The following is a 23,553-nucleotide window of genomic DNA, read 5'->3' on the forward strand; positions in this document are numbered from 1 at the left end:
CCATCTATAGAACCGTTCTGGTAAATCGCTTCACATCTTTCTTACAGTATGTTGGCCAGAAAACACTAGTCTAGTTGTTGCTGGATCAGAGCTTTATAAAGTTTCAGCATAACATCCTTGCTCTATGTTGAGTGCATCTATTATAAAGCCCAATATCCCTCTTACCTTGCTAGGTACTCTCTCAATAAGTCCTGTCACCTTCGAAGATCTATAGACATGAAATTCCCAGCTCCTTTGCTCCTGCAGACTCTTTAGAACTGTGTCTTTTAATTTATAACCCAGTACCAAAACGGATCATGTTATGCGTTTCTGTGTTAAATTCTATCTGCCTCTTCTCTGCCCATTCTGCTAGCCTATCTATGTCCTGTTGCAGTTGATCAGTATCATCCATATATAATACATATTGACCCTCATCAAATGCCACCATCCTACACGTCTACTATCCTACAGCCTGAAAAAAATTGTTCATGATTTTGTTTTCCGTCCTTCAGTCATGTTTTTTTTAATCCAAGCTGATACTAAGCCTTCCATTCCATAAGCCTCATTTTAAAAAAAATCAGCCTTTTACCTTATGTTATTAAAAAAGTCAAAAGCCACCCATCAGTCATGAAATCATTATGTAAAGTTTCCCTACCTTTCGACAAATATCCCAGCCTGTACAGCATGGACAATGCTACGGAATCTTGGTTTTTCCTCCGTTCTCTTCAGCATCATCCCCATTTGTTTCGTAAAGGTGGAAGCCAGCCAGTCACGGACCTCTGAGGGAACAGCGTCTGATTGGATATTGCTGAGTTCATCCTCTGTATCCAGAAGATGTCTGTGTTTAGAGGGAACAAAATCAAACAGAATATCTTGAATACATGAGTGCAATCATTTCATGTGAAACCTTTTTTATCCTGGAATGTTCTTTTTGCATTTATCACACGCTGCAACATGAATATTAGGCCTGTTAATTTTGGATAAAGAGATGTAATAATTTCAGTAATAACCTGGGTATCCAAGGGAACAACTTGAACAACAGTTAACAGTGACAAGTTGCCTCTTGAAAGTGGATGGACAAGTGACGGCAACAAAATTATTTTGCCTCGTCTCTCTGTCATCTGTTGTCTTTCTTTCTCCCTTCTGTCTGGCTGCAGAGTTGGCAATGTTCCTTCATCGTTTCTGTTACCAAGATGAGGCCTAACGTTTTCATTATCACTACATGTGGTTGGAGAGATTCATCAAGTCATTCTTTTACTCTTCAATGAGAAAAATATTTAACAGGCTGTTTTTTCTGAGAGCAGGAAAGACTGAGGAAATTTGATAGAGATTTTAAATAATTACATGTTTAGGTAGACAAAATAAAAATAAATTGATCCCAATGGCTGAAGGGTTGATAATCAGAGGATGCAAGATTTAGATGATTCACAAAAGAATCGCAGGAAACAGGAGGAAAATCTTTTTTATGCAGTTAAACATGCTTGCACTAAATCTCTTCAGCATGTTTTTGTACATCATGCTCTCCAATGATATCAAAATGTCACATGGATGGAAAGCTACTCCACCTGAGATAGTTCCAGGGTAAAGACCAAGGTCTCCAAGGTCATACTCTATGTTTTCCTGATGATGGTGCACTAGTTGCGTGTTCAGAGCTGGACATACAAGTACCAGCCTGCTCCTGGAAAGCCCTATTTCAAGGCTGAGGTTTCAATCCAAGAACAGACCAAAACTCTTACATATGCTTGCTTATCTCAATAGTGCACTCTCTCCAGCTGTCTATATTAATAGTGAGGTACATCAAGAATTGCCAAAGCAAAGCCGCTGGCAGACTTCCAACAGCTGAGAATAAAGAGGAGGAAGTCTGCCTACCAAACCAAAAGTTTATAGAGTAATAGCCTGCCCATTCTGCTCTATGCATGGTTGACTTGGACTGAGTACCAGTGCCATACCAAGAAGCTCAACCATTTTCACTTGAGCTGCCTTCAGAAGCTTTTGAAGCTACAATGACAGGACAAAATGCCAGAGGTTATTACTCTGAGCTAACATGCCAAGTATCTATACCATACTGAGCCAGTCGCAATGGTTTTGAGCCGCTCACGGAGCCAGAATGCCTGACACTTGCTTACCAAAGTCCTTTATGGGGTGCAGTTTCATGGTGATCTAAGGAAATACTACAAGGAGACTCTGGAGGGTTTCATGAGGAGTTTTGCTTTCGACACCAATTCCTGGATGAAGCTCACCCAGGATCACTGCACCTGCCACAACAAATAAAAATGGTGTGGCTTCCTTCAAAAACAAACACCTACCAGCGGCAGAAAAAACACAAGGAGAGAAAATCTTGACTTATCAGTCATCTACACTATCCTGTCCTGTTTACAGCAGAATCTTCGGCGTGCAGATCAGCCTCAGCAGTCACCTACATACCCATCAGAACCCTACCAAACATCTCAGATGATGGAGATGGCCATCTTTGCCTTAAAGGATCAATAAGAAAGATAATGATTGTATGATTTTATTCTATGTCAGGCTTATTGCTATATAATTATGTATGATCACGTTCTTGATATGGGGTCACAATCTAACATGTGAATATCCCACTGACAATGGAGGGAATTGCTCGGTCTGTGAATCCAATGGCAGTAGTTCTATAAAACAATCTATTTGTCTGAAGATGGCAGTTGATCAATTTTAGACCGATTTGCAGAAAACTTATCTGTTGACTTGAATATGAAGCCGCTTTTTGAGTACAGTGTGAAACTGTATTGATGCACAAATTGTACCTGAAGGCAGTTGAGAAATGAATTCATGGTTGACTAGAGAGGCAAATTTGGGAACTGATGCTATAGTTTATCAAAGTCATGACTCATGGAGAAAATTATTTCCTTTTGCGATCGCTGTGGGCATTGGATGAAACAACTACTATGATGCTATTGCTGTCTGAATGGTCCTGTGTCCTGCTATGTTAGAGTGATGTCAACGCAATGAAGACCACAGGTCTTCTTTTCTGAAGTGTCCCCATGTTAAAATAAAATATTTTAATTAATGTTATACACGCGAGTTATATAACGTTAAAGGGAGCTTGCTCAACACTTGAAAATCCTTCTGTTTCTACATTAATGAACGGGTGGTCCTAAGAAACTTGGAGATAGTTGACTTGACTTTGAGTTCCCAACATATTGGGAGCACTGTTTGGGGTGGATGTCCACTTGGAAATGAGAAACCCAGAAGTAAGTGAAGTGCATCAACTTTTGAACCACTTAAATTGATTTCATTTCTAGTATTTAAAGGTATGCTCCTAACATGTAATTTGATGGTCTCTTCTGTCTGTCCCTGCAGCAGGAAAGAGCACAAAACACAAGGGACAGGTAGAGAACTGGAAGTGGTCCTCAAGTCATTCTGCAACTAATACCTGCAGAGCAGTTGACTTGCCATCAGAGGGGTAGAGATGGGGTCTACCAGCTATGATGATGGGATTATATGTCAGGCAGCCACATGGGATACAACACTCAGCCACATTGATTTGATGTTAGCAGTGAGTGAAACTGGAGATGTTAAGTTTTGCAATGGTGAGATGTGATTTAACTAAAATGGCCTGGAAATAGCTACTTTTGCTAAATCATTGCCAGATCAATGAGAGGCATTCGAGGAAGAGAAAGTGAAGTATCAGATCAAGAAAATTCACTTAAAGAAAAAAGGTTGGACTAACAAATCCAGAACACTGGGTTCTTTGAGGAGGTAACAAGGAAGTTAAGGAGAACCAGTGGACGTGATTTATTTAGATTTCCAGAAGGCCTTTGACAAGGTGCCGCATCGGAGACTGTTAAATAAGTTAAATGCCCATGGTGTTAAGGGTAAGATTGTGGCATGGATAGAGGATTGGCTGACTGGCAGAGAGTGGGGATAAAGGGGTCTTTTTCAGGATGGCAGCCAGTGACTAGTGATATGCCTCGTGATATGCCTCAGGGGTCAGTGCTGGGACCACAACTTTTCACAATATACATTAACGATTTGGAGGAAGGAACTGAAGGCACTGTTCCTAAATTTGCAGATGATACAAAGATATGTAGAGGGACAGGTGGTATTGAGGAAACAGGGGGGCTGCAGATGGACTTGGACAGGTTAGGAGAGTGGGCAAAGAAGTGGCAGATGGAATACAATATGGAAAAGTGTGAGGTTATGCACTTTGGAAGGAGGACAGGAGGCACAAATGGGAAAATGCTTAGGAAATCAGAAACACAAAGAGACTCGGGAGTCATTGTTCAAGATTGTCTCAAGATTAACGTGCAGCTTCAGTCGACAGTTAGGAAGGCAAATGCAATGTTAGCATTCATGTCGAGAGTGAAAGCGTACAAGAGCAGGTATGTACTTCTGAGGCTGGATAAGGCTCTGGTCAGACGCCATTTGGAGTATTGTGAGCAGTTTTGGGCCCCATATCCAAGGAAGAATGTACTGGCCTTGGAAAGGGTCCAGAGGAGGTTCACAAAAATGATCCCTGGAATGAAGAGCTTGTCGTATGAGGAACGATTGAGGACTCTGGGTCTGTACTCGGTGGAGTTTAGAAGGATGAGGGGGGATCTTATTGAAACTTACAGGATACTGCGAGGCCTGGATAGAGTGGACGTGGAGAGGATGTTTCCACTAGTAGGAAAAACTAAAACTAAGGGCGCAATCTCAGGCTAAAGGGACAAAGATGAGGAGGAATTTCTTCAGCCAGAGAGTGGTGAATCTGTGGAACTGTTTGCCGTAGAAGGCTGTGGAGGCCAGGTCATTGAGTGTTATGGGGAAAAGGCAAGACAATGAGGATGAGAAAAATATCAGCCATGAACGAATGGTGGAGCAGACTAGATGGGCTCATTCTGCTGCTATGTTTTATGGTCTTACGTATAGGGGCTTAAGAGAGAGAAGAAAGAAGGGAAGCTTTTGACAGATACCAAAGACTCAATACTATGGAAAGCAGAGGCATATAAAAAGTAAAATACTTTGTTGCAATTTCTCCCAACTCCCACCAACCACCGATCTTTTACTCTGCTCCAGCTGCTCCACCCCCCTCTTACACAGCATACAATTCATCACATTTTTCCCTCTCTAACTCTGAAGAAGAGTCATGTCGGACTCAAAGCATTAACTCTATTTTCTCTCCACAGGTATTGCCAGACTTGCTGAGTTTTTCCAGCATTTTCAGTTCTTGGAGTATAGAAAGTTTGAGGTGAAATTAGGAATGAAATTATGTATTTTCCAAATTTTTACTTGGTGTTATTAGACACGTTGAAGGAACTACAAGCTTTGAATGTGATGAGGACAGCAAAGAGCAACTAGCAATGAACAACAACATGATTATTCACATGTACCTGTTTTTAGATAGTAGCATGGCAAAACCTGAGTAATTGCCTATCCTCTAATGAGGAAATGTGAAGTTTAATTTACAAAATGGAAGATCTTCTTTCATAATACAAATGAACAAGTCAGACTCTGGCTGTTAATTATTCTGAACTCTGTCAACTAGCAAGCTGTCAATTAAAAGGTCAACATTATAAATGTAAAAGCGTTGAAATCAACTTTAAAAGTGCATAAAATTAAATAAATGTTACAATATTTTAAGTATATTTTAAGCTTTTGGAATAGGGGATTGGTATCTGAAGCTGTCAATAATTATGTACAAGTATAAATTCAATTTGACTAGAAGAGCCCCTGGAGAAGTGATAACAGCCTTTGAGGCCAGATTAAGAAGTGATAGCAGGGCACGGTGCCTGCCCTTAATGACATATTAAGAGCCTATTGTATGGAGTGAATAACATGGTGGTATGGAAGAAACTGTTGGCAGAGTCCTGAAGACAATGCTGGAGGTTGCTTGAGCTATGGAGAGCGCAGAGAAAGGCACTCTAAAGCTTCAAAGCATGCAGGGCAGTGAAGTCCACAAGATCTGGAAGGAAGTTGCTAGTGGCAGTGGTGCCAAGATTGAGGGCACAGGGCTTAATAAGCAGAAGAATGCAGAAAATGAGAGAATGCAGAGATACAAAAGATTCAGTCAGCAGCTAGTGGTGGTGAAGAGTGCTGTTCCATTTGCCTTCTTATTACCTGCTGTACCTGCATATTAGTTTTCTGCGATTCATGCATGAGAACATCCAGATCCTTCTGCACCAATGCATTATGAAGTTTCTCTCCAATTAGATAATAATTTGTCTTTGTATTTTTCCTTCCAAAATGGATAGCCTCACACCTATCCACGTTAAACTCCATCTGTCAAATTTTGCCCTATTCACATAACCTATCCATATCCATTTAATTTTTTATTTCATTATTGCAACTTACTACTCACCTATTTTAGTGTCATCTGCAAATTTGGCTATTGTACCTATTAACCCTGCATCCAAGTTGTTAATACAGACTGTAAATAATTGGGACCCAAGGACCAAACCTTCATCCAACTCGCTACATCTTGACAACCTGAGAAGGAATCATTTATCTCAGCTCTCTGCTGGTTAGCCATGAAGGCCTAAAGAAATAAGAGTTGGGTAAAATCAGAGTCAAAAGCTAAAACTCATGTAGATCCTGAAGCTACACTGAGATTCTAGGGTCAGACCTGTGCCTTATTCACTGCATGAAGAAGTGGAGACTGAGTTGAGGTGATGAGAAGATTTGGACATCATCAAGACCAAACAATTTGCAGAGTGGGTAGCATCCATTGTATTGGTAGTCAAACCTGACAAGCCGATTCGCATCTGCGGATACTACAAGATGACAGTAAATCAGGTGGTGAAATTAGACTGGCACTCCATCCCCAAAATAGAGGGCCTGTATGCGAAGTTGGCTGGGCGTCTAACATAAGTTAAACATGAGTCAGTCAAACATCCCTGTAACTGGAATTGGATGATGCTTCCAGGGAATTTGTCACAATTAATATGCACATGTATTAATACATGTGGTTACCTTTTTGGGGACTCATTGGCTTGTGTCATTTTTCAACGTGCCATGGAGAGTCTACTGTAAGATTTGCCAAAAGTTGTTGATTACTTAAATGACATGTTGATAATGGGAATCATTGAGGACGAGCATTTATCCATGTGGCTGGAGGAAATTGTATGAACATTCCAGAACGTTGGAGAGAGAAGTGCACCTTTCAAGCGAATGAGGTGGCTTAGCCAGGTAATAGAGTGGATGCACAAGGGCTACATCCAATGGAAGATAAAGTTAGGACTATTAAGGAAGCACCAACCCAAGGAATAGATCAGTGCTAAAATCTCTTCTCAGAATGGTAAATTACTATGGCGGTTCATTCCCAATTTATCAACAGTGCTAGCACTCCTGCATACACTATTAAAATGGCATTGAAAAACACCACAGAAGGAATCATTCAAGCAAGTTACATCAGCCCTACAAGCAACGTGTTTACCAGTGCATTATGATCCTTCTAAAGAAATAATATTCAGTTGTGATGCATCTCCACCTGGTGTTGTATTGTCACAAACAATGAATGATGGGACAGAGACTTATTGACTGTGTTTCAGGACCCTGACTGATGCAAAGAAGCAATATTCACAAATCGATAAGGAGGGCCTAGCCTTCATTTTTGGTATCAGAAAATTTCACAGTACATTTATGGGAGGCACTTCACAGTCATTACCTTTCCTGGGGTTTTCCAAGGAAGACAAAGCAATCCCCTTATTGCATCTGTCAGGATACAATGTTGGGCTTTGCTGTTGGCTGCTTATGAATACACTCTCCAACACCACCAGGGGCACACAACACCAATACGCCCCCATCAGTGCCTCAGGAATTCATCCTAGCCTCAATTTCTTTTGATTCATTACCTGTATCTACTATGAACTTAGCAGTGAGGAGCGAGAGTGGTCATCCCTGTATGTGGAAGGAGTTTCTAAAATCAGATAGAGTTAATAGACATAGCAGCTAACATTTGGGAAAGAAAGAGTTATATAAATCAATCTTACCCAACATGATGATTGCGAGCAGTTGTGAAAGGGTTTGAAATGAAATTGAATTATGATCTATATGCTTTATATAAACAAAATCGATAATAATGATTTTGAAATAATCTGTTGTATTAAAATAATCCATTGAATTGTATTAATTAAGCTGATAAAGCAAAACGTGCAATTTGTCAGTACAGTGACTAAAGAAACCGGTAACATTAATGAAAGAATGCAGATTCGGCAACATTAATGTAACCAGCAGTAAGAAAAACAATGGTTGCAAACAGATATATTCAAACTGTATCTGTTTAACAGAACATTCAATGATACACTGTATATGAATCAAGCTGTCCAGGGTTGCACTGATGCCGAGCGTTGGGCCCACATTTGGCATTAGACCAAGTCATTTAGCCAGTGCTGAACTAGACAAAAAATAGCTTTTTGGATATCTTAGCAACAAGGAAGTAAATCATGCCAAGAGGTGGACTTCCACTAATTGGAATTAACTAATGGAAAATTATCATTTAAGGTGGCAGATTTCAATTCATTGAAGCAATCTGTCATAATTGAATTGACATATTTTATGATAAATGAAATCACATTTAGCTAATGAATGGGTTGAACTAAAGATTACAGAAAAGTATAATTGCCTTGTATTTTGGCACGAAAGATGGAATCTTTGAGAAAACTCTGTGATACTGCTTGTATTGCCTGGCATATCTGAGGTCTCCCTTCGGCCAAAGTTATTCTGTTATTTTTGTATGTCATGTTTGATTTTTTCTATGTTTTAATAAACTAGTTTATATAGTTACTAGTTAAAATAAATAAATTCTGTCACGCTTTAAAACTGAGTCATTTTACCTTTGCGAAGTTTGCATTTTCAGAATTACTTTAGTTTTTCTAAAGATATCCGGCCACCGAAGCAGAATTCCCCACTACAATTTACCTGGAACAAAGCATAATGAATTGCACAATGGCCACCCAGGAATGTCAAAGATGAAGGTATTGGCTTGTAATTATGTTTGGCCACTCGGGATAGACACAAATAGTGAAGGAATGGTAAAATAGTGCATCAATGCCAACTACAAGAGAAATTACAACTGCAGCCCCAATGCACCCTTGGGAATAACAAGGTCGGCCATGGCGGAGAGCTCTCAATTATGTAGACCTCCTTATGGGTACAATGTTCCTGATGATGGTTGACACGCATTCAAAGTGGTTAGACATTTAGAAGATGAAGTCCACAACTACATATACCACAGTGGAGAAGCTACATCACTGTTTTGTCCTCCATAGTCTGCCAGAAGTGCTAGTTTCAGATAATGGGACAGTATTTACCAGTGCTAAGTTCTAACACATCATCAAATGGGATTAAACACATACACCTTACCACCCCTCCTTGAATGGATTCACTGAATGTGCTATACAGCCCTTTAAGGCATCCATTAAAAAAGAACCAGCAGACCTGGAGACAAAATTGGCATTTGTCCTCATACAGTTTCACAAATGTCCAGACACCCAACAACACACACACCCCATATCACCTCCCCCCCTCCCAAACACCCAGCAACACATACTCCCCATACCCCCCAGCAACGCAACTCCCCATAACCTCCCCCAGACCCCCAACAACACACATTCCCTGTACCCTCCCCTGACAGACACCCAGCAACACACTCCCCATACCCCGCCAAAGACCCCCAGCAACGCAACTCCCCATACCCCCCCAAAGACCCCCAGCGACACATACGTCCCCACACAGCCCTCCAGCAACACACACACACCATACCCCACCCACAGACCCCCAGCAACATACGCTACTCATACCCCCCCCACCACAGACACACAAGATGCAGGCAGATAGATGGGTGACCACTAGAAGGGGCAGTCAGATAGATGGGTGACCGCTAGAAGGGGCAGGCAGTCAGTGCAGGAATCTCCTGTGGCTATTCCCCCTCTCTAACAGGTATACCATTTTGGATACTGTTGGGGGGGATGGCCTATCAGGGGAAACAGCAGCAGCCAAGGCAGTGGCACTCCGACTGGCTCTGTTGTTCATTAGGGAGGGTCAAGGCACAGAAGAGTAATAGTTATAGGCAGCTCTATAGTCAGCGGCACAGACAGATATTTCTGTGGCCAGGGAAGAGACTCCAGGATGGTATGTTGCCTCCCTGATGCCTGGGCCAGGATGCCTCTGAACGGGCATGGGACACTCTGAAAGGGGAGGGCGAACAGCCAGAGGTCGTTGTAGACATTGGTACTAACGATATAGTAAGAAGTCTCACAACCCCCGGTTCAAATCCAATGGGTTTATTTGGTAGCACAAGCCACAAGCTTCCGGAGCACTGCCCCTTGCTCCGAAAGCTTGTGGTTTGTGCTACCAAATAAACCTGTTGGACTTGAACCTGGTGTTGTGACACTTCTTACTGTGCTTACCCCAGTCCAACACCGGCATCTCCACATCATGACTAACGACATAGGCAGGAACAGTGACAAGGTCCTGCAAGGGGAGTTCAGGGAGTTAGGCAGTAAGTCAAAAAAAAGGACCTCTAGGGTTGTAATCTCAGGATTATTTTCTGTGCCACGTGCCAGTGAGGCTCGGAATAGGAAGATACTGCAACTAAACATGTGGCTAAAGTGCTGGTGTAGGAGGAGGGGGTTCAGATATCTTGATCGTTGGGATCCCTTCCAGGCCAGGTGCTGCTCGGGCTGCAGTGGAGAGTGACAGTTGGTGTCTCAGTGAGGGAGTGTTGCTCGGGCTGCAGTAGAGAGTGACAGTTGGTGTCTCAGTGAGGGAGTGTTGCTCGGGCTGCAGTAGAGAGTGACAGTTGGTGTCTCAGTGAGGGAGTGTTGCTCGGGCTGCAGTGGAGAGTGACAGTTGGTGTCTCAGTGTGGGAGTGTTGCTCGGGCTGCAGTGGAGAGTGACAGTTGGTGTCTCAGTGTGGGAGTGCTGCTCGGGCTGCAGTGGAGAGTGACAGTTGGTGTCTCAGTGAGGGAGTGCTGCTCGGGCTGCAGTAGAGTGTGACAGTTGGTGTCTCAGTGAGGGAGTGTTGCTCGGGCTGCAGTGGAGAGTGACAGTTGGGGAAGTGTGGGGAAGTTTTTTGTTTTCTTTTTTTCTTGCTGGTAATGGCTTCAGGGATGGCAGTTCAGGCAGTATGCTGCATCTCCTGTGGGATGTATGTGGTGAGAAAATCCAGTAGTGTTTCAGGAGATTTTAGTTGTAAGAAGTGCATTAGATTGCAGCTTCTGGAGGAGCGTGTAAAGGAGCTGGAGGGGGAGGTAGAGGAACTCCGCATAATTCGGGAGGCGGAGGTGGAAGTTGATAGGAGTTATAGAGAAATAGTAACTCCTAGAAATGAGGCTTGGGTCAATGCCAGGAGGAGGGGTAAGAAGCAATCGGGAAGACAATCCCCTGGGGCGGTTCCCCTCCATAATAGGTTTTCGGTGCTGGAGGCTACAGTTGAGGAGGAATCAACTGAGCATAGAGAGCAGATCTCTGGGGGTGAGCCGAGTGAGAAAGCTCAGGTGGTTAGGGGCTGTAAAAGACTGGGCCTTGTGATTGGGGACTCCACAATTAAGGAGACAGATAGGAGGGTCGGAACTAAAGGTAGGGACTCAGGGTTGGTGTGTTGCCTACCAGGGGCTGGGGTCCGGGATGTGTCTGACAGGGTATTCAGGACTCTTAGGGGGGAGGGAGATAAACCACAAGTTATTGTACATGTGGGGACACACGACATAGGGAGGATAGGGGAAGGGGATATTAGGCAGGGATTTATGGAGTTGGGGTGGAAACTAAAGGCCAAGACTGACAGAGTGGTTATCTCTGGACTCTTGCCTGTACCACGGGATAGTTTAGAGAGGAATAGGGAGAGGGAAGGTTTGAATTCATGGCTATGGGGATGGTGCAGGAGGGAGGGGTTCAGGTACTTAAGCAATTGGGGCTCGTACTGGGGAAGGTGTGACCTCTATGAGAAGGATGGTCTACACCTTAATCAGAAGGGGACCAATATCCTGGGGGGTAAATTTGCTAAGGCCATGCAGGGAGGTTTAAACTGATTCGGGGGGGGGGAGGGATCCTGAGTAGTGGGGCTGAAAGTGAGGGATGCATGGATGGGGACTGCAATGCACGGCATTGCAGAGGTGGGGTGGAGCAGGGTTTGAAATGTGTATACTTCAATGCCAGGAGTATTCGCAATAAAGTGGGTGAACTTGCAGCGTGGATCAGTACCTGGGACTTCGATGTTGTGGCTATTTCAGAGACATGGATAGAGCAGGGGCAGGAATGGATGCTGCAGGTCCCGGGGTTCAAATGTTTTAGTCGAAGTAGGGAAGGAGGTAGAAGAGGGGGAGGGGTAGCATTATTGGTCAGAGATTGTATCACAGTGTCAGAGAGGAGGTTTGATGAGGACTTATCTGTTGAGGTAGTATGGGCGGAGATTAGAAATAGGAGAGGAGAGGTCACCCTGTTGGGAATCTTTTATAGACCTCCTAAAAGTTCTAGAGAGGTTGAGGAAAGGATTGCGGAGTCAATCCTGCTTAGGAGTGAAAGTAATAGGGCAATTGTTATGGGGGATTTTAACTTGACTAATATTGACTGGAATTGTTATAGCTCTAGCTCGTTAGAGGGGTCAGTTTTTGTTCAAAGCGTGCAGGAAGGTTTTTTGACTCAGTATGTAGACAGGCCAACTAGAGGTGAGGCTATATTGGATCTGGTGCTGGGAAATAAGCCAGACCAGGTGCTAGACTTGGAAGTTGGTGTGCATTTTGGTGATAGTGACCACAATTCGGTTACGTTCACCTTAGTGATGGAAAGGGATAGGCATGAACCTCGGGCCAATGGTTTTAGCTGGGGGAAGGGTAATTATGAGGCTATTAGGAGAGAATTAGGAAACATAGGTTGGACTAGGAGATTACAGGGACTGGGAACGTCCGACATGTGGAGTTTTTTCAAGGAGCAGCTACTGCGAGTCTGTGATAGGTATGTCCCTGTCAGGCAAGGAGGAATTGGTAGGGCTAGGGAACCGTGGTGCACCAAAAAAGTTTCTTTGTTGGTTAAAAAGAAAAAGGAGGCTTATGTTCGGATGAGACGTGAGCACTCGGGTAGTGCACTAGAAAGCTTTAGATTGGCTAAGAGGGAGTTGAAGAGCGAGCTTAGAAGGGCTAAAAGGGGACATGAGAAGACTTTGGCGGATAGGGTTAAAGAGAATCCTAAGGCGTTCTATAGGTATGTCAAGAACAGAAGGTTGGTTAGGGCAAGTTTAGGGCCAGTTATAGATGGCAGAGGGAAGTTATGTGTGGAACCGGAGGAGATTGGTGAAGCATTGAACCAATATTTCTCTTCGGTGTTCACGCAAGGGGACATGAATATAGCTGAGGAGGACACTGGGTTGCAAGGGAGTAGAATAGACAGTATTACAGTTGATAAGGAGGATGTGCAGGATATTCTGGAGGGTCTGAAAATAGATAAATCCCCTGGTCCGGATGGGATTTATCCAAGGATTCTCTGGGAGGCAAGAGAAGTGATTGCAGAGCCTCTGGCTCTGATCTTCAGGTCGTCGTTGGCCTCTGGTATAGTACCAGAAGATTGGAGGTTAGCGAATGTTGTCCCATTGTTTAAGAAGGGGAACAGAGACTTCCCCGGGAATTATAGACCGGTGAGTCTCACTTCTGTTGTCGGCAAGATGTTGGAAAAAATTATAAGGGATAGGATTTATAGTTATTTGGAGAGTAATGAATTGATAGGTGATAGTCAGCATGGTTTTGTGGCAGGTAGGTCGTGCCTTACTAACCTTATTGAGTTTTTTGAGAAAGTGACCAAGGAGGTGGATGGGGGCAAGGCAGTGGACGTGGTATATATGGATTTTAGTAAGGCGTTTGATAAGGTTCACCATGGTAGGCTTCTGCAGAAAATGCAGATGTATGGGATTGGGGGTGATCTAGGAAATTGGATCAGGAATTGGCTAGCGGATAGGAAACAGAGGGTGGTGGTTGATAGTAAATATTCATCATGGAGTGCGGTTACAAGTGGTGTACCTCAGGGATCTGTTTTGGGGCCACTGCTGTTTGTAATATTTATTAATGATCTGGATGAGGGTATAGTTGGGTGGATTAGCAAATTTGCTGATGACACCAAAGTCGGTGGTGTGGTAGACAGTGAGGAAGGGTGTCGTAGTTTGCAGGAAGACTTAGACAGGTTGCAAAGTTGGGCCGAGAGGTGGCGGATGGAGTTTAATGCGGAGAAGTGTGAGGTAATTCACTTTGGTAGGAATAACAGATGTGTTGAGTATAGGGCTAACGGGAGGACTTTGAATAGTGTGGAGGAGCAGAGGGATCTAGGTGTATGTGTGCATAGATCCCTGAAAGTTGGGAATCAAGTAGATAAGGTTGTTAAGAAGGCTTATGGTGTCTTGGCGTTTATTGGTAGGGGGATTGAATTTAGGAGTCGTAGCGTTATGTTGCAACTGTACACAACTCTGGTGCGGCCGCACTTGGAGTACTGTGTGCAGTTCTGGTCCCCACATTACAGGAAGGATGTGGAGGCTTTGGAGAGGGTGCAGAGGAGGTTTACCAGGATGTTGCCTGGTATGGAGGGGAGATCCTATGAGGAGAGGCTGAGGGATTTGGGATTGTTTTCGCTGGAAAGGCGGCGGCTAAGAGGGGATCTTATTGAAACATATAAGATGATTAGAGGTTTAGATAGGGTGGATAGTGATAGCCTTTTTCCTCTGATGGAGAAATCCAGCACGAGGGGGCATGGCTTTAAATTGAGGGGGGGTAGTTATAGAACCGATGTCAGGGGTAGGTTCTTTACCCAGAGGGTGGTGAGGGATTGGAATGCCCTGCCAGCATCAGTAGTAAATGCGCCTAGTTTGGGGGCGTTTAAGAGATCCGTAGATAGGTTCATGGACGAAAAGAAATTGGTTTAGGTTGGAGGGTCACAGTTTTTTTTTTTTTTTAACTGGTCGGTGCAACATCGTGGGCCGAAGGGCCTGTTCTGCGCTGTAATGTTCTATGTTCTATGTTCTAGGTGGGACCTGAACAAGAAGGGCGGGCTACACCTAAACTGGAGGGACACCAATATCATAGAATCATAGAATCCCAACAGTACAGAAAGAGGCCATTCGGCCCATCGAGTCTGTACCGATCACAATCCCACCCAGGCCCTACCCCCATGTCCCTACATATTTACAGTAAGAAGTCTCACAACACCAGGTTAAAGTCCAACAGGTTTATTTGGTAGCAAATACCATAAGCTTTCGGAGCACTGCTCCTTCGTCAGATGGAGTGGATATCTGCTCTCAAACAGTGCACAGACACAGAAATCAAGTTACAGAATACTAATTAGAATGCAAATCTCTAAAGCCAGCCAGGTCTTAAAGGTACAGACAATGTGGGTGGAGGGAGCATTCAACACAGGTTAAAGAGATGTGTATTGTCTCCAGACAGAACAGCTAGTGAGATTCTACAAGCCCAGGAGGCAAGCTGTGGGGGTTACTGATAATGTGACATAAATCCAACATCCCGGTTTAAGAACATAAGAACATAAGAAATAGGAGCAGGAGTAGGCCATCTAGCCCCTCGAGCCTGCCCCGCCATTCAATAAGATCATGGCTGATCTGACGTGGATCAGTACCACTTACCCGCCTGATCCCCATAACCCTTAATTCCCTTACCGATCAGGAATCCATCCATCCGCGCTTTAAACATATTCAGCGAGGTAGCCTCCACCACCTCAGTGGGCAGAGAATTCCAGAGATTCACCACCCTCTGGGAGAAGAAGTTCCTCCTCAACTCTGTCTTAAACCGACCCCCCTTTATTTTGAGGCTGTGTCCTCTAGTTTTATCTTCCTTACTAAGTGGAAAGAATCTCTCCGCCTCCACCCTATCCAGCCCCCGCATTATCTTATAAGTCTCCATAAGATCCCCCCTCATCCTTCTAAACTCCAACGAGTACAAACCCAATCTCCTCAGCCTCTCCTCATAATCCAAACCCGTCATCTCCGGTATCAACCTGGTGAACCTTCTCTGCACTCCCTCCAATGCCAATATATCCTTCCTCATATAAGGGGACCAATACTGCACACAGTATTCCAGCTGCGGCCTCACCAATGCCCTGTACAGGTGCATCAAGACATCCCTGCTTTTATATTCTATCCCCTTCGCAATATAGGCCAACATCCCATTTGCCTTCTTGATCACCTGTTGTACCTGCAGACTGGGCTTTTGCGTCTCATGCACAAGGACCCCCAGGTCCCTTTGCACGGTAGCATGTTTTAATTTGTTTCCATTGAGATAATAATCCCATTTGTTATTATTTCCTCCAAAGTGTATAACCTCGCATTTCTCAACGTTATACTCCATTTGCCATATCCTCGCCCACTCACTCAGCCTGTCCAAATCTCTCTGCAGATCTTCTCCGTCCTCCACACGTTTAGGCCATCCTCATGTGTGCAGAACTTGGCTATCAGTTTCTGCTCAGCGACTCTGCGCTGTCGTGTGTCGTGTGTCATATTTCCCCACTAATCCCTCTAACCTATGCATCTCAGGACACTAAGGGCAATTTTAGCATGGCCAATCAACCTAACCCACACATCTTTGGACTGTGGGAGGAAACCGGAGCACCTGGAGGAAACCCACGCAGACATGAGGAGAACGTGCAAACTCCACACAGACAGTGACCCAAGCCAGGAATCGAACCCAGGTCTCTGGAGCTGTGAAGCAGCAGTGCTAACCACTGTGCTACCGTGCCGCCCATGTGTGCGGAACCTGGCTGAGTCGCTGAGCAGAGACTGATAGCCAGGTTCCGCACACATGAGGACGGCCTCAACCGGGATATTGGGTTCATGTCACACTATCTGTAACCCCCACAACCTGCCTGGATGTGCAAATGCTCCCTCCACTCACATTGTCTGTACCTTTAAGACTTGATTAGCTGTAACGACTCACATTCCAATCATTATTCATGTAAATTGAGTTTGTGTCTTTGTGCCCTGTTTGTGATCAAAACTCCCACCCACCTGACGAAGGAACAGCCTGTTCAGAAAGCTAGTGGCTTTTGCTACCAAATAAGCCTGTTGGACTTTAACCTGGTGTTGTTAGACTTCTTACTGAGTTTACCCCAGTCCAACGCCAGCATCTCCACATCATAACAACTGTGTTCCACAGGGATCAGTTCTGGGACCTTTGTTGTTTCTAGTATACATAAATGATTTGGAGGAAAATGAAGCTGGTCTGATTAGTAGGTTTGCAGAGAACACATAAATTTGTGGAGTTGCAGATAGTGAAGATGATTGTCAGAGGATACAACCAGACCAATTGGAGAGTTGGATGGTGAATGCATGTAGGAATTATACAGTAAATGGGAGAACTCTTAGGAGTACTGACAGGCAGAGAGATTTGGCGCACATGTCCACCGATCAGTGAAAGTGGCAACGCAGGTGGAGAAGATAGCCAAGAAGGCATGCTTGCCCTCATCGGTCGGGGAATTGAGTATAAAAATTCGCAGGTCATGCTGCAGCTGTAAGAACGTTAGTTAGGCCTCATTTAGAATATTGCGTACAATTCTGGTCGCCACACTACCAGAAGGATGCGGATGCTTTGGAGAAAGTACAGAAGAGGTTGACCAGGATGTTGCCTGGTCTAGAGGGTATTCGTTATGAGGAGAGATTTGATAAACTCGGTTAGTTCTCACTGGAACGACAGAGGTTGAGGGGGACCTGATAGAGGTTTTACAAGATTATGAGTGGCATGAATAGAGTGGATAGTCAGATGCTCTTTCCTAACAGAAGGTTGGTTAGGGCAAGTTTAGGGCCAGTTATAGATGGCAGAGGGAAGTTATGTGTGGAACCGGAGGAGATTGGTGAAGCATTGAACCAATATTTCTCTTCGGTGTTCACGCAAGGGGACATGAATATAGCTGAGGAGGACACTGGGTTGCAAGGGAGTAGAATAGACAGTATTACAGTTGATAAGGAGGATGTGCAGGATATTCTGGAGGGTCTGAAAATAGATAAATCCCCTGGTCCGGATGGGATTTATCCAAGGATTCTCTGGGAGGCAAGAGAAGTGATTGCAGAGCCTCTGGCTCTGATCTTCAGGTCGTCGTTGGCCTCTGGTATAGTACCAGAAGATTGGAGGTTAGCAAATGTTGTCCCATTGTTTAAGAAGGGGAACAGAGACTTCCCCGGGAATTATAGACCGGTGAGTCTCACTTCTGTTGTCGGCAAGATGTTGGAAAAAATTATAAGGGATAGGATTTATAGTTATTTGGAGAGTAATGAATTGATAGGTGATAGTCAGCATGGTTTTGTGGCAGGTAGGTCGTGCCTTACTAACCTTATTGAGTTTTTTGAGAAAGTGACCAAGGAGGTGGATGGGGGCAAGGCAGTGGACGTGGTATATATGGATTTTAGTAAGGCGTTTGATAAGGTTCACCATGGTAGGCTTCTGCAGAAAATGCAGATGTATGGGATTGGGGGTGATCTAGGAAATTGGATCAGGAATTGGCTAGCGGATAGGAAACAGAGGGTGGTGGTTGATAGTAAATATTCATCATGGAGTGCGGTTACAAGTGGTGTACCTCAGGGATCTGTTTTGGGGCCACTGCTGTTTGTAATATTTATTAATGATCTGGATGAGGGTATAGTTGGGTGGATTAGCAAATTTGCTGATGACACCAAAGTCGGTGGTGTGGTAGACAGTGAGGAAGGGTGTCGTAGTTTGCAGGAAGACTTAGACAGGTTGCAAAGTTGGGCCGAGAGGTGGCGGATGGAGTTTAATGCGGAGAAGTGTGAGGTAATTCACTTTGGTAGGAATAACAGATGTGTTGAGTATAGGGCTAACGGGAGGACTTTGAATAGTGTGGAGGAGCAGAGGGATCTAGGTGTATGTGTGCATAGATCCCTGAAAGTTGGGAATCAAGTAGATAAGGTTGTTAAGAAGGCATATGGTGTCTTGGCGTTTATTGGTAGGGGGATTGAATTTAGGAGTCGTAGCGTTATGTTGCAACTGTACACAACTCTGGTGCGGCCGCACTTGGAGTACTGTGTGCAGTTCTGGTCCCCACATTACAGGAAGGATGTGGAGGCTTTGGAGAGGGTGCAGAGGAGGTTTACCAGGATGTTGCCTGGTATGGAGGGGAGATCCTATGAGGAGAGGCTGAGGGATTTGGGATTGTTTTCGCTGGAAAGGCGGCGGCTAAGAGGGGATCTTATTGAAACATATAAGATGATTAGAGGTTTAGATAGGGTGGATAGTGATAGCCTTTTTCCTCTGATGGAGAAATCCAGCACGAGGGGGCATGGCTTTAAATTGAGGGGGGGTAGTTATAGAACCGATGTCAGGGGTAGGTTCTTTACCCAGAGGGTGGTGAGGGATTGGAATGCCCTGCCAGCATCAGTAGTAAATGCGCCTAGTTTGGGGGCGTTTAAGAGATCCGTAGATAGGTTCATGGACGAAAAGAAATTGGTTTAGGTTGGAGGGTCACAGTTTTTTTTTTAACTGGTCGGTGCAACATCGTGGGCCGAAGGGCCTGTTCTGCGCTGTAATGTTCTATGTTCTATGTTCTAAGGTAGAAAAGTCAAGTACTAGGGCACATAGGTTTAAGGTGCGTGTGGAAAAGTTTAGAGGAGATGTGCAAGGCAAGTTTTTTCCACAGAGGGTGGTGAATGTCTGGAACACGCTGCCCGGGGAGATGGTGGGAGCAGGTACGATAGCGGGATTTAAGGGGCAACTGGAGAAATGCATGAATAGGATGGGAATGGAAGGATACGGACTCCGTAAGTGCATACTGTTTTAGTTTAGGCAGACATCATGATCGGCACAGGCTTGAAGGGCCAAAGGACCTGTTCCTGTGCTGTACTTTTCTTTGTTTTTTGTTCTTCATCACTTACAGAACCATGCCACACATAACCACTGCAGTAATTCCTGTTGATGGGTCGTCAGTTAAGAACCAGGTTGGACCTGGTGTTTCCAAATTTGGCAGGCAGGGTGGAGTAAAGGAAAAGTGTTCAAGGGGTTAGAAGACATTCGAAGGTGATGATCCAGTGTTTGTCAAAAATTTTGGAAGTCAACAGAGTTGGATTCCAGGTATTGTTGTGGTCAGAAAGGGCCTGGGTTCATATGAGAAGCGGGTACAGGACAAATCCAAAAAATAATTTGAGAAGACCGGGGTACTTTGATGTAGCAGCGAGCCCCTTTAAGGGTGATGTTTCAGAAGGTCATGTGATCCAATCAGCCAGAAGAGTAGCAATCCCAGGACTGAGCGTGGGCTTTCCCAGGCAAATCAATCCGAGAGCTGCAGAAGTTGATAGCACATCCAAGCGCTCTATATATAGTTATTCTAATGAGTAGTTTATTATTCAAACCTGATGGTCGTCAATCGGTCAGGTACGACAGGAGCAATTTTCCAGAAAAAAACTAAGTGTCCAACGGGTGGGAAAATGGGAATATTTTTGGGCGAATTTAGTTGAATTTCCAGCACTCTGTGCTTCACAGAGTCCACTGTGAATTCACGCCAGTAGTGGGGGTTGGGGGGGGAAGGGGGGGATGGTGCTGCTAATTAGACCACTGTGCATGCGCCTATGTCCCAGTACGGACATTGTGTCCTACAAAGGGCATTTAGGGGTTCTTGGATACATTACAACTTTTATAACAAGGCTTGTGAGTTCAACTGTTTATAACACTGGACTGAGACTGGATAATGGGTGGGGTGGAGGTTGGGGAATGGGTAGAGGGCGGATGGGCAGGAAGCATGAGTGGGTAAATACATTTAAAATTTAAATAGTTTGGAAGTACTTTTAAAATACTTAAAAATATATATTTAAATACATTTTGAGGCTTTCCCAAAGTTTGCTCAACATCTGTTCCAATTCCATTGGAAGGTTTGGTTCCACTCATGTCTCCACTGCCATGTGGGTCTTCCAATGAATGCAGCAACCGATCTCTGGGCCAATTAAGGCCTCAACTATGGAAAAATCCCACTTACAGGTCCACAGTGGAGGTGGAATCAAGACATGGGATTGGTCCACCTCCCGATTAGTATGGTTACACATTTGTTGTTAAGGTAATGCTTTTGTTTGGTCAAGAGAACATTGCAACAAAAATTACTCTAAAATTATTACAAAAATATACATGGATATTGAGCTGGAGGAAGGGGGAGGACAGGTAAATCTATCTTAATTGGTGCGACAAAATGGGTGCTTTTGGATTTATACAGAAATCCTGAAACTCAGTTCCAATGCAGTGAGTAAAATTAAATATCAGACGCAGTATAGAACAGCTGGCCAATCCAATACTGCCTGTTCTACACCACCATCCAAGATGACCTTCTACCCTGGGATCGCCAGAAAGTATGGCTGAAGTCAAGCACAAACAAAATGTAAAGGCCCAGTGCTGTGGTTTGTATACATACCGTGTCTCATCACTGTAGACTGTCTCAAGCACCGTAGCTGCATACTCTAAATTCTTCTTCAGATCTGTGACTGAAGCTTCACCTCGTTCCAGCTGTTTGACCAAAGATCGCAATCTAGAACAAAATGAAAACTGTTATATTATCTAAGCTCCACATAGCTGCGAAGAAAAAGATGAATTGCATTTATAATAAATAGATTATGTGATTTCTCTCTATAACTTTAAACATTCATTTCTCTTTGCCTCAAAGAATGCCTATCCATGAAGCAAGGTGCTTGGCCATTAGTGCAATTTTGATCAAATTAGCTCCACAAGAGAAGCCTATAGCCAGACTCAGGTATTTACCTTATCACATGGGCAACTATGACACTCAATTTACAACAACTATTTTCAATCTGAATAGCTGTGTACAGTTTATAACCAAGAAAACGGTTAATGCTGTTTTGTGATGCCATGTTACCAAACCATATAATTCCTGTAGGATTGTTAATTCTATTGGGATTTACCATAGAACCATAGAACATTACAGCACAGGAACAGGCCTTTTGGCCCTTCTTGGCTGTGCCGAACCATTTTTCTGCCTAGTCCCACTGACCTGCACCTGGACCATATCCCTCCACACCCCTCTCATCCATGTACCTGTCCAAGTTTTTCTTAAAAGTTAAAAGTTCACCACTTCATCTGGCAGCTCATTCCACACTCCCACCACTCTCTGTGTGAAGAAGCCCCCCCTAATATTCCCTTTAAACTTTTCCCCCTTCACCCTTAACCCATGTCCTCTAGTTTTTTTCTCCCCTAGCCTCAGTGGAAAAAGCCTGCTTGCATTCACTCTATCTATACCCATCATAATTTTATACACCTCTATCAAATCTCCCCTCATTCTTCTACGCTCCAGGGAATAAAGTCCTAACCTATTCAACCTTTCTCTGTAACTCAGTTTCTCAAGTCCCGGCAACATCCTTGTAAACCTTCTCTGCACTCTTTCAACCTTATTAATATCCTTCCTGTAATTAGGTGACCAAAACTGCACACAATACTCTAAATTCGGCCTCACCAATGTCTTATACAACCTCACCATAACATTCCAACTCTTATACTCAATACTTTGATTTATAAAGGCCAATGTACCAAAAGCACTCTTTACGACCCTATCTACCTGTGACGCCACTTTTAGGGAATTATGTATCTGTATTCCCAGATCCCTCTGTTCTACTGCACTCTTCAGTGTCCTACCATTTACCTTGTATGTTCTACCTTGGTTTGTCCTTCCAAAGTGCAATACCTCACACTTGTCTGCATTAAACTCCGTCTGCCATTTGTACAACACTGTGTAAAAAACTGAAGTGTGGACTGATTCTGCAATCCCACACCCCACAAGGTAGTACCATTTACAACTGAGCATGGGTTGGAGATAAGGCCGCAACCTGATTTGCTGATCCACACATTCCGGGAGAGTAAGATTTTACAAGCAGCATCTATAAAGCACAATATATGAAGATAGTCGTATAAATACAATCTTCTAACGTCAGTACTAAGCACGATTCTCTGAAAATGAATCCAATATCAACAAATTTTCATCCAAGGACCTTTAAAAATGGTGCGCTAGACCCAGGTGTGAAAGTCCCACCCCCATTTCTGACAGATACAACTTTTGCCCCAAGGGAAAAGTAGACAACATGTCATTCAAATAGGAAAGAAACCTGATCTCAGTTGGTTCATTTAAACTCAGAGCTCAGTTGAAGCAGATCCCATTTTGGCTGTTCCAAGGGCCTTGCCAAAAACTTCTGTTGACTGCTTTGGTTGACGGGCAATCTGCTGCAGATTTGCAAGAGCCACTCGGGAGGGTTTAAATTAGTTTGGCAGAGGGGTGGGACCCAAAGCAGTCGGGAGAGAAGGTTGAGGACAGCACAGAAGTTAAAGAGAGCACATTAAATAGTAAAGGCAGTGTCAGTAATCCTAGTACTAGACAGATCAGGCAAAAGCAGGACAGAGAGCAAGCAAAGTCCAAATTAAACTGCATTTATTTCAATGCAAGAGGCTTGATGGGCAAGGCAGATGAACTCAGGGCATGGATGGGTACATGGGATTGGGATATTACAGCTATTACTAAAACATGGCTAAGGGAGGGACAAGACTGGCAGCTCAATGTTCCAGGTACAGATGCTATAAGAAAGATAGAACAGGAGGTAAGAGAGGAAGGGGAGTTGCACTTTTGATTAGGGAAAACATCAAGGCA

General features: G+C 44.0%; 1 protein-coding gene across 1 annotated transcript in view; it reads right to left on the reverse strand.

The window, feature by feature from the left end:
* Positions 1 to 23,553, reverse strand: part of LOC144495491 (dual specificity calcium/calmodulin-dependent 3',5'-cyclic nucleotide phosphodiesterase 1A-like) — a 754,486-nt gene that overhangs the window by 150,106 nt on the left and 580,827 nt on the right. Inside the window, exons 4-5 of the mRNA XM_078215508.1 lie at positions 21,319 to 21,432; positions 635 to 817 (exon numbers count right to left, since the gene is read on the reverse strand). Coding sequence (XP_078071634.1) covers positions 635 to 817; positions 21,319 to 21,432 — 297 coding nt within the window. The remainder of the gene's footprint in view (positions 1 to 634; positions 818 to 21,318; positions 21,433 to 23,553) is intronic.

Source organism: Mustelus asterias, chromosome 7 (assembly GCF_964213995.1).
Source record: "Mustelus asterias chromosome 7, sMusAst1.hap1.1, whole genome shotgun sequence".
Classification (NCBI taxonomy): Eukaryota; Metazoa; Chordata; class Chondrichthyes; order Carcharhiniformes; family Triakidae; genus Mustelus; species Mustelus asterias.